The 11,696-nt window shown below is 46.5% G+C and overlaps 1 protein-coding gene across 1 annotated transcript; it reads right to left on the bottom strand.

The window, feature by feature from the left end:
• Positions 1-614: 614 nt before the first annotated feature.
• On the bottom strand, positions 615-2,821 carry LOC125549200 (inactive anthranilate O-methyltransferase 1-like). The gene is made up of 4 exons (XM_048712667.1): positions 2,698-2,821; positions 1,493-1,885; positions 1,160-1,426; positions 615-1,065 (listed from the first exon to the last, which is right to left on the bottom strand). Exons 1-4 carry the CDS (start codon positions 2,770-2,772, stop codon positions 718-720), a joined length of 1,083 nt encoding a protein of 360 aa, XP_048568624.1. The 5' UTR covers positions 2,773-2,821; the 3' UTR covers positions 615-717.
• Between the last annotated feature and the right edge of the window lie 8,875 nt (positions 2,822-11,696).

Here is an 11,696-nt window from a genome sequence, read left to right as displayed (position 1 = left end):
AAAAAAATGTGCCCATATCAACAATAACATATTAGTTTCACGAGATTCTCAATGAATATATTTTCATACTAAGTGTAGTTGATGTTGTACATTTTGATACTCCCTCCACTCCATAGTATAGTGCTTACTCTATCCACGTGCTCCAACTTTGACCGTAAATTTAACTACCAAGACCGATTGCGGCGGGAGCAAAAATTATATCAGTGGATTCGTATTCGAAAGAAGTTTTCAATTATATAATTTTTTTTCCCGCCGCAGTTGGTCTCGTAGGTTAAATTTATGGTTAAAGTTGGACCTCGGGAAGCGCGGGCGCATTATATTTTGGAATGGAGGGAGTATATTTTTGTGTAAAGTTGGTCAAATATAAAGATAAACTAATTAGGACCAACATGTAAATTGAAGTATTTTAGATCGAAGGAAATTTCATTAATAGGCTTAGCTAGTCGATCCAATAAGTAAATACATAGGGAAATCTATGTGAATTGGCGGTGGATTCAACATTTATTCTCCTTTAGGGCTCCTTTACTCTCATTGCATTTCTTCCTAAAACCGATACATGACACAAATGTCAGTCTGAATTTGTGCACGCCATACATCCATCACACAATGTTACATAGACAACAACACTATTTTGCTTATTTATATGTCCATTCCACACAATCAAGTACGATCTCATTAAATGTGGTGCATGTATCTTCAGGCACCTATACCTCATCTTCATGCCTTCGCGAGGGATACAACCAGCATAGCTCGAGAGGTTCTGACCCGCTCCTCTCGCAAGCTCCCATCCACATCCAGACTCCAATGCAGCTCTGCCGCCCTCACAAATTCATCCATAACCTCTCCAAAATGCTGGACTATTATCGGCTCAAATAAGGCTATCAGATTATTCACAAACTTTCTTGGGCTGCTCAGAGCAATGTTCATTTCGGCTGTAGGGTCATGCACACGCATCTCCTTGATTGAAAAGGACCCCTCTTCTTTGATGATCTCCCTTACCTGTTCGATGGAAGGTCCATGGAGCGGCACATAGAAAGAATCAAAATTTTCTTTGTCGATCACACCCTGTCAGACATGTCATGAGATTGGGAGGTAAAATAACCGCACAGACAATTGCAATAGATAATCTGCTATACTAGAAAAGGGCAAATAAATGTACCTCCGCGACCATTACACTTAGAATCTGAGCTACAATTCCCGGGAAAAGAGAGAATTTGGAGGCGATTACATCAGAACGCGTCCCTACCAGGGAAATAACCATCCGGCCTCCTGAGACCAACTCTTTGGCTCTCAGCTCCAGGAAAAGCTTGAAATCTTTCCTGAATTGTTTTTCATAAGCCTCACGGACCATTGGGAGCATTTCACGCCTAGCATGCTCATCAATGTCGAACGCTGGGATGCGGTTCCTCGTTAGATCTTCGGGAGCCTGTAAAGGTAAGATTTTGCTTAAACTCACAAGCAATCCAATTGGATCAATTCTTTGAGCTCTAACCTTTGATAGCCATTGCAAGCTGTTCGATGCGCAAACAACATGCAGGGAGTTACTAGTGAAGAGGCGCTCGTAAAACGATCCCGGTGCGACACCTGTCACGACAACAGGGTTCTTGCTTTGACGGAGTGTGACCAAGCTCTTCACGACCATGTTGAAGTCAGTGTCAGGAAGGTCATTGAGCAGCACACATATTTCCGGTGGTGGCTGCTGTAACTGAACGCAATGGTTGTGGATGGCATTGATGGCAGTCGATACCAGTGCTAGAGCATTTGGACCAGAGGAGCATCCCAAGTCCGCGATCACTATCTTTCCGTGCAACAAGCTACTGGTGCTGCTGCATAAGTCCGTGATGACCTCTTCTATCAGGGGCTTCATCCTGTTCTGCTCAGCCTTCTGCAATCAAGTTGTAGTCCTTCAGAAAATCTAGTCTAGCTACTATTTTTGCTCAATGGTGTGTTAATTAGCTCATACGCTTTTATCTTTATAAAGCCATCTTCTAGTACCATAGAGAAGGCTGCTAAGCGCATCAACAAGCGACAACATATATTTCTTTCTTTTTACAATTTCACTACACAGCTCCTACTTTTTGTGTGGCTTTGTCTGCTGAATCCGGTGTAGCAATGCAGAACATTATCCAGCGCGCCCAACACAATCACTTTTTTTGTCTTGAACATTCTATTTGTTACAAATATTTTGATTTGTTGACGAAAGCCTTGATTTGCTAGGACATCACTTTTAGCCTGCATATTCTTTTTACCCGCAGTGTCCAAATTCTCCAAAGTACTTTTCAACGAATTACTCTTCATGAAGACATGAACACGTTAATACTATCAAGAAAGGGATTTGTTCTGTCTTGAAGACATTTCTCTTCTCCTTTCATGTTGTTTAATTAACTTAGGATGCAGAGAGCGAAGGAGAAAGCCAGTATCCAGTAATAAATGCAACGAGCTACAAAAGGGTACATACAGCCAAGCATTTAACAAATTATATGCACCCCGATTTCTTCTCTAACATTGCTCTATCGGCTCTTCGTTGAAATCACGGTAATACTAGTTCATTTTTGGAAGCGAATTGTCAAATAAAAGCTCATAGAAACCACTCAATGAAAAGATAAGATACTACCTTAAAACTGGATCTTCAGTTTTGGAAGCCAAATATCAAATAAAAGGTCATAGAGACCACTCAATGAAAAGATAAGATACTACCTGAAAACTGGAGTTGCGAGCATAGCTTGTTTCGCCTTGCCCATGCTTCATATGCACAGCCTGTTTGGAGGCCATGGCTCTGTCTGGAGCAAGCTAGGCTAAAGTGCTAGACTGCAGGTTTGACTGAATCTGCAGGAAACAGGTTGGTGGTGTAAATACTAGCAATGAAGTAGCTAGACCTCAAATATCTCGTTTTCCTGGGACCATTCACAATGGCCGCTGGTACGGTGCTGACAACGTTGTTCCACTTAAATCTGGCAAGTAGCATTTATAGAATCTTTTCTTTCAGTGATATTGTTTTCATATATTAATTATTTACAGTGACAGTAGTTAATTATTCTTCAGCGCTTATGCAGAGTAACCTTGCTATTGGGCGAAGACGTACAATTGCACTTTGCAAGGAGAGATAACAAGTCATGCTTAGAGTACATATGTGGAAAACTTTTATCTAATCCTCATCGAAAAAGGGGAAGACGCGGAATAATACTCGGCTTTAGCAAAAAAAAAAAACAATAACTTGTAATAAAGGTAGACATCCATGTATACTTCATATGTCGCGGCATACTCAACCAAGTCACCTTCACCGAAATAGAGGCAAACTCGAGCACTCCTTCTACTCAGGGTGGACACGGTCCGGGCCGGTCCGGTCCCGGTCCGAGCCGTCATTTGGACCGGCCGCCAGCGGTCCGGTCCGGACCGGACCGAGCTGTCCAACGAGCTGATTTTCTGGGACCGGACCGTTTGGGGGTCAGCTCGGTTAAGCCCGAGAGGACCGAATGGACCGACCAGTGATGTTGCCTCGCAGGCTGTTTTTTGCTGCGTTTAGGTCCTATTTAGCTGCAGATAGCTGCCGATCGCACAAGAGAGAGAGAGGGAGAGTATTTACTGAATCTAGCTAACCATCTAGCTTGCTGTTTAGGTCCTGCAAGCGAAACTAGCTAACCATCTAACTGAATCTACTGACAGACTAGCTAACTGAACTACTGACCGTACTGACGAAACTGAATTTTGATGAAACTGACGAAACTGAATTTTGACGAAACTAACAGCAAGCCGCCGGCGTATGTGGACACGCTCATCGCCCTTTGGGTCCTGGAAGACCACAACGGTAGCAATTGAAGGCGGCAGCGTTGGCTCTCCGACGGAGAAATCGTGGGCTTGTGCACTGAGTTCGTCGGTGCATGAACTGAAACAATGGCCTCGGAGCTGCAGTACATCATGGCGAACCTGGTGAAGCGCCCACACATGCAAGAGGCCGTCCAGTTCATCCTGGTGGCGCCGGCGAGGCGTTCGCCCACCTGGGCTAGCAGGTGGCCAGTGTGCGAGCTGCGCTCAAACGACAGCCATGGCCATGGTCAAGAACTCCAGATTGGCGACGGTGCAAGCACGGCAGCGATGGAGAGTGGCAGCAAGAGGCTATGGCGCATGGGGAGGAGAGGAAGGAAGAATAGGGGAAGCTCGGGGACACGATGGTTCACCCGGGGGCTGCCGGTGGCCGCGACGACGAGGAGCGGCGGCGGCGGTGACTACGTTTTCTCGGTCCGCTCGGTCGGCTCGTCAATAGTGGCATGAAAGAGCTGAATTCTCTCAAGTGACACACCACTAAGCACAAACAACCTGAGAAATAATTCAAACTGACTCTGTACTTTTGATATGATAAAATCTATCTTGCTTTCGTTTCATGATCCTCATGTCAACATTTGGAACGTAGCAAATCATTCAGACGCCTCGCTTATGGCCAGTCATTGCAATGAGGGAACCCTGCAAAACTTATTAATTACTAGGTCCTCATATGATCTAGTCGAGGATTTGAGGTCGTTGTTAGTCAGCAAAGATGCATGGCTCAGAAAAAAGAATAGGCTGTAACTAGCAAGGAAAAAAAGTACAGGTGCAAAAACACAAGAGCTAACATTGAAAGAAAAAAAAAGAAAAAATCATAACCGGTCGCTACAACAGGAGCGCTGGCTTTACAAGGAAGGGAAGGGACACTACGTAGTCTTTGAGAGGAGTAGCTGCGCAGCATTAGCCCAGCAACCTGAGGTTGCAGAAGATTCTTGTATTGCGCTCGTTCCAGATGTGCCAAGCGACATATGACGACACGACTTTTGTCCTTAAGACAGGAAACAAAGCAGTAAAGCCAAGGGAGAAATGGTCCCGGCCTGAAGAATGCAATGGGCACCAAGCCAGGATGCTTGCGGCCTCTGAGGTGCCAAACTTCCTTAGTGAAAGGACACACGTTGAACAGTTGCACAACCGACTCATCATTGGCTTGTGTTCCATGGAGGGTATTGTGGCACTTACAGCGACGATCGAGTCTACATTGGTTGGCTGCCAAAGACGCAAATGCTTCTTATTTCCGTATTCAAGCAGGTCATGAGAAGGGAATTTTTCATCAGGCATCTAAAAGATGGAGCTTCGATTGCATCGTCCCATCACGAAATTAAGAACATTTTACATAATCATTTCAATGAAAGAATAGGAACTCCCATGCTCCGGCAGTACACCACGGGTCTTGACTTCACTGGGATGAATCATACTGACTCACATGAACAAGAGATCCCGTTGGTAGAGGACGAAATCTTTTGGCGTGAGTCTCGTATGATTCCTTCCAATGAAGTCAAGACCCATGGTATGCCAAAACAAAAAGGTGACATCATTTCACTACCACTTACTCCTCATGATGTCATTTCACTTAGCTGCTAAACATTTTATGTGATTTTTTTGCGAATTTATTACTGCTTCATGTGATAGTTGGCTCTTTTTTGTTGCGAGGGATGTGATGTTGGCTCTTAACATAAGCTGAAGAAATAATATGTGTGTCCCAGGTCGAAAGGAGATACAATTGTAAAAGTTGAAAAGGTAGTCTGATGATCTGATCATTTGTTACGGCATGTATACATGCGGCTGCATGGGAATTTCTCAGCTGCTCGCATCACGGTCAATTATCCGTTGCATGCATGACTCTTTTGGCAGCTGTGTGGTAGAAATGCGTACTGGTGACAAAATATTTTCAGTGTGTGTTTATTTACACTGTCAACGAAAACAAAATACAAGTTTAACTCCGAGAGTAATACAGATTCCAATGTGTTTGATTAATCTGAAACCGGCGAAAAGTCTATTCGTCTTGGACTGTATTCTCTGCTTACCAGAGCTGCATGCACAGCCAATGCAATAGAGCGATCGCGCGCCGCAGCGGACAGTGAGCATGCATGCAAGCTAGCTACAATTCGTTGCATCCAGATGAATAGAGCCAAACCACTTCCACTCTATACTATCTAGGCAGGTAGTACAGCGAAAAGGCACAAGGACGACGTTGATCAAAGCCATGCATAACCTTTTACTGTGAGGTTGTCCTTGCTTCTGATTGGTTTAGGGCAATTCCCACGCTGGAGCTTAGAGATCTCAAACCTTTCTCAAATGTCTACAGGGATAGTCTGAACACCGCTTGGATCGAAAAACGCCACCCATCCTAAAGCTAGCCCAAACATCTTGGCTGTCCAACACCTCTCAAACCCAACCCATACGTGGGGTGGATTTGGGCCGTCCGAACACTCCTCATGTTAGAATAAATCCGAGGCATACCGTCGATCATCCGAGGACCAAGCAATCACACGAACACGACACCGAGATTTGTTAACGAGATTCACCAATATGGCTACATCCCCGGGGCCTGACTATAGGCGCTCCTCCCCATGACACCGCTACAATACCGCACCCGGTCGCCCTGACACCGGCACATGCCACCGGCTTTCCCTGCGTTCCGGTGCTATTATGTTGACATAGGTTACATCGTGTGTCTACCCCCGCTATATATGAGAGGCCTAGGATACAAGTGTCCTATTAGGACACAACTCCACATCCTATGTAAACACAATACAACTCCTAGTCCAACTGTAACCTACCTTGTACACAATATTCGACACAACTCTAACAAACTCCACCTTGGCGAATATTCTCCACCACCTTGAATTCGTCAATGTGTCAAACTTCCATGTACATTGGACTTGAGCTTATCCGATGAGTACCGCTGCTACTCCAAAGACTCCATGTGACCCCACCTGCAACTGGTAGTCCCTTCTTTTCTTGACCACAGTCAACGCTCGAGCAAAATTAAGTTCCTTGTTACTCTAGGTGCTCCCAACTTCCAGAGTATCAGTCCAACGTCATCACACACTGATCACTGACCTGCGTGAAAGTGAACAACTCACATATTGGGTGTCACACATAAGAGTTACCTGAACTCAACATCACCGCTCCTTTCTTGACCGTCTATCTGAAACTTGAAGGAATTTCACCGTTGCTTGTAGTCATCCCGAGTCAAATTCGCAGTTGTCTCACCACATATATGACCACCAGAGCCCTGGCCCGTCTCCATGTCCGTGCATACCGCACGCCTCGCCGCTATTACCGCGTCGAGCCTCCGCTGTCCCGGTCGAGTCTCAAGGGTCGCGAAACCACACCACTCAACCCCCACTGCAGAGTACCACCGATCATCACCGACCGATGACGAGTTTCACTCTTCCATCAGACCACTGGGCTCCAGTCCGAACTACGTGTCACTCGCTTTTCCCCGCTGAATAGGCTTTGACTCTCTGAGCTCTTATGCCGTAGCCCCCCAATCAGCACCAAGTGAAGTCTTCCGTCCGACCTCAGCTCCACCTTCAACACGACTCCATGGTAGATGATCAGTCCACCCCCGTGCCTCATCTACTTCAAGCTCCGTGTAGACAACACCTTGAATCAACCCCGCGCCATAGTCTTGTCGAAGCCACACAAGCCCTCGGGGCCTGCGCCACATGTTTCCACGCCCAGAAGTCAGTCACCATCAGCACCACGCTCCTATCTCGTCGTCGCCGATCCCACGTCTTCTGTACCAACCGACTTGCGTCGATCCGTCAGACTATCTAGTCTGACCCAGTCGAATTTGTTTGACTCCATGACACGCTCGAGGCTCTCGAATCGTCTTCCAAGAATTTCCATCCATCACAGCTGACATAACTTCCCGCAACACCTTCAAGCATCCCTATTATGCCAAACAAATTCTTCACTCTTGTCCGCCATAACCCAAAGCTTCCAGTTTCGTTGAGCTTCTCCACCTCAAATCTGGTACCCTGATGGCGCCATGGTTCTTTGTATGGCTGACCCTGCGAAAAAATAACCGAGCAGTCTTCTCGTGATCCCTAAGTGCACAAACAGAACCTCCGTGTACTACTAGCGAAATCCAACTAAACTTGGCCTTCACGTGTAACCCCTCCAGGCACAACTCCAATACTAGCAATTGCCTTGTCAATGCCTCTCCTGATGGATGCATATAAATGGATATTCCTTTTGCCGATTTGATTTGCTACATCTCGTCGTATCACGTGAGGACTCGGTCCACTTTTTGTCCAAAACAAATCCGGTTTGATTCGATCGGATCTGCACTGCAGCCCTTCCACGCAGCGTGCCTAACGCACAGCCAGCTTCTCCGTGTCTGGGCCGTGTGCACCAGCCAGCCCCGCATGGGCCAGCCCGCACTGTGTGCGCCTGCTCGCCCCGCACCCGCTGTACCTGCCAATCAAGATTCTTCCACCGCGATGCTTCCGATTCGCCGAGATCCCACAGATAACTTGATCGTGGTACAAGACGACTTGCACGGAAAAAACTTATCCTCGTCCGAGCGGTAGCTTCGGCCATGAAGACTGATTCTTTCACACGTCGTCTCCACGACGAACTCAACGGCTACCTTCCTCTAAATCAACAATCCACCTTCAAACAACCTAGCTCATGATACCACTTATTAAAATAAATCCGAGGCATACCGTCGATCACCCGAGGACCAAGCAATCACACGAACACGACACCAAGATTTGTTAACGAGGTTCACCGATATGACTACATCCCCGGGGCCTGACAATGGGCGCTCCTCCCCATGACACCGCTACAATACCGCACCCGGTCGCCCTGGACACCGGCACATGCCGTCGGCTTCCCTTGCGTTCCGGTGCTATTATGTTGGCATAGGTTACATCGTGTGTCTACCCACGCTATATACGAGAGGCCTAGGATACAAGTGTCCCATTAGGACACAACTCCACATCCTATGTAAACACAATACAACTCCTAGTCCAACTGTAACCTACCTTGTACACAATATTCGACACAATTCTAACACCTCAAACGCAGAATCATAATGACGTCCTCAAGAGAATAGCGGCACCCATGGGTGTCGCCGCCGTCGGCGCCAAAATGCGGAGCTTTGCCACGGCAGCCCACCCTTGCCACCACGTGACGCCTAGACCAACTACGATGAGCACAAGCTTCCAGATCTGGATTTGAGTGTCACCACTACCAACGATATGGAGCGAGCCCGGGCCACCTGGCGCTACACCCCTCGCCGTCCAAACAACCAAGAGGCAAGCCACCACCGCTGCCTGTTGGGCTAAGTCCCTCCACCTGGAGGTGTGTTGGCAGCCCAACATCAGCCCACATAAGTCCAACACATATCGACCGTTAATCTGCGCTGCATCCAACGGTTGAAAGCGCTTCCAAGGAAAGTGAAGCAAGAAGAAAACCCTAGCCACTCCACCCCATGCTGGTGGTAGATGCCATTCGTCAGAGTGAGAGAGAGCACACAAGAGAAACCCCAACCTGAGAGACAGGAAGAAGAAGAAGCAGATGTTCTGTCCAGATTTGCTGCATCTGACTAGACAGTGTTCAAGCTGGTGATTGAAGGCTCAAACATGCTTGGATCGACTCCAAACTTGGTGAGCTCATTCCTTACTTTGAGTACTTCGATCTGGTTAGCTGGTTTGAGGATTGGGTCAGTGGAGTATCGGATTTAAGAGTGGTTTTGTCAGCTCTGACTGCTGCAGTTCCAGAACAGAATAGTTTTGGGAGACGAACAGTTTGGGTAGGCAAACGATGTCCGATTGAGCTAAAATTTGGAGGGGATCTCAGGAACTCATGTGTGTACTTGTCTGCCAAATTTGGGGTTGTTTGGTTCAGCGGTTTAAGACAGTTTGCAATACACTGAAGGGTACAAAAGCTGTGTAACCTCTGCTTTGCTGAAATCTTGCTTCCTGTGGTTGTTGTTGTTGCCGGTTGGCAACGTGCAGAGTGTGTTGTAAATCTCTCTAGAGGTTCCAGAGCAGACTTTATACTTATCATTCTCATAGTAAAGTTGCATGGACCGGTCGGTCCATAGCCGTGTTTTTTTACACCTCAAGTTGAGGAGGTGTTTCCACGTTAAATCTTGTGTCACATGTGCATATTGTTTGTGTTATTCCGCTGCTTACTTGTTGGTTGAAGCTGCCCTCAAAGTTTATCACAAGTGGAGGGGGCTGTGTAGTGTGCATATTTGCCGTGTCAGTGAATTTGTACAGCGCATTATTGTTGTCCAACTCCAACAAAGTGGTATCATAGCCTTGGTTTGCTTGTGCAAATTCTTAAGTTTCTTGTGGTGAAAGATGGAAGTGAATACGAAGAGGATGATATCTTTGAATGTTACAAATTATCAAGCATGGAAGGGCAAGATGGAGGACTTGTTGTATGTGAAAGAATACTGGAAGCCAATATTCTCCACTGAGATGCCAGCAGGCATTGAGGAAGGTCACTGGAAGGTACTTCATCGTCAAGCTTGTGGGTTTATTCGGCAATGGGTCGATGACAATGTTTTGAACCATATCATTGATGAGACACATGCACGCACCTTATGGCAGAAATTGGAAGAGTTGTTTGCCCGAAAAGAAGGTACAAACAAGATGTTCTTTATCAAACAATTGATGTGATTGAGGTACATAAAGGGCACTCTAATTGCAGATCATGTAAATACATTCCAAGGCATTATAAATCAGCTTTCTTCAATGGGAATAACATTTGAAGATGAAGTGAGAGCTTTGCTGCTACTAGGCTCATTACCGGACAGCCGGGAGACCTTTAAGGTCACGGTTTGCAATTCAGCACCTAATGGAGTTGTCACTTGGAATTTTGTGAAAACCAGGGTACTAAATGAAGAGTCCAGAAAGATGGTTGAAGCTAGTTCTTCCTCACATTCAGAGGTGCTGGTCACTCAGTCTATGGGGAGAAGCAGGAGTAGAGGTCCAGGTAAAGGGGCAGAAAGAGGTAGGAGCAAATCAAAAAGTAAGTATGCTGATTATGAGTGCCATCACTACCATCAGAAGGGCCACATTAAGTGGCAGTGTGACAAGTGGAAGAAAGAAAAAAAGAAAAAGAAGAAGCAAGATCAGAAGCAAGTTGAAAGTGATAGTGACACAGAGGGCAACCGAGTTACTGCAGTAGAAGAGGACATCATGCTTGTTATGCATGAAGAAAATGATGGCAGATTTGGTTCCACTGTTGAGGAGAGGATCACTGTTGTTTCTGATGAAACCGTCAACCTTGTGGATGGTGACGAGATGATTTGGATACCGGACAGCGGTGCTACCATTCATGCTACATCTCGCAGAGAGCTCTTCACAATATGTATCAGGTGATTTTGGTGTTGTGAAGATGGGGAACAATGATAGAGCAGCCATCATTGGAAAAGGAGATGTGCATTTGGAGACCGCAAATGGTACAAGGTTAGTCCTCAAATTTGTGAGGCATGTTGAGGCACTTCATCTCAATATTATCTCGGTTGGTTTGCTTGATGGAGATGATTACTTGAGCAGTTTTGGAAAAGGACAGTACAAGCTCACCAAAGGCAACATGATTGTTGCAAGTGGTAAAATGGTCTCACACTACTAGGGAAAAGGCTACTAGTAGCGCGGGTACCCGCGCATCACGCTACAGCTAAAAGTTAGTAGTAGCGCGGGTAGCACCCACGCTACTACTAACTTTGTAGTAGCATGTGTGTCACCCGCCGTTGTGACGCTGTCACGTCCCTCACCCTGGCCCTCAGCTCTAGCAGGCATCGGTCGATGTTGTCCTCGTGCCTCGCCACCAGCGGACGGAGGAAGCCATCGTACACGTGCCCTGCACCCTGAAACCCGAACACCATTAAGATTCAGATTCAGAAT

Source organism: Triticum urartu, chromosome 3, assembly GCF_003073215.2.
Source record: "Triticum urartu cultivar G1812 chromosome 3, Tu2.1, whole genome shotgun sequence".
Lineage (NCBI taxonomy): Eukaryota > Viridiplantae > Streptophyta > Magnoliopsida > Poales > Poaceae > Triticum > Triticum urartu.
Note: the sequence above shows the minus strand (reverse complement) of the source record. Positions and strands in the feature narration are given on the sequence as shown.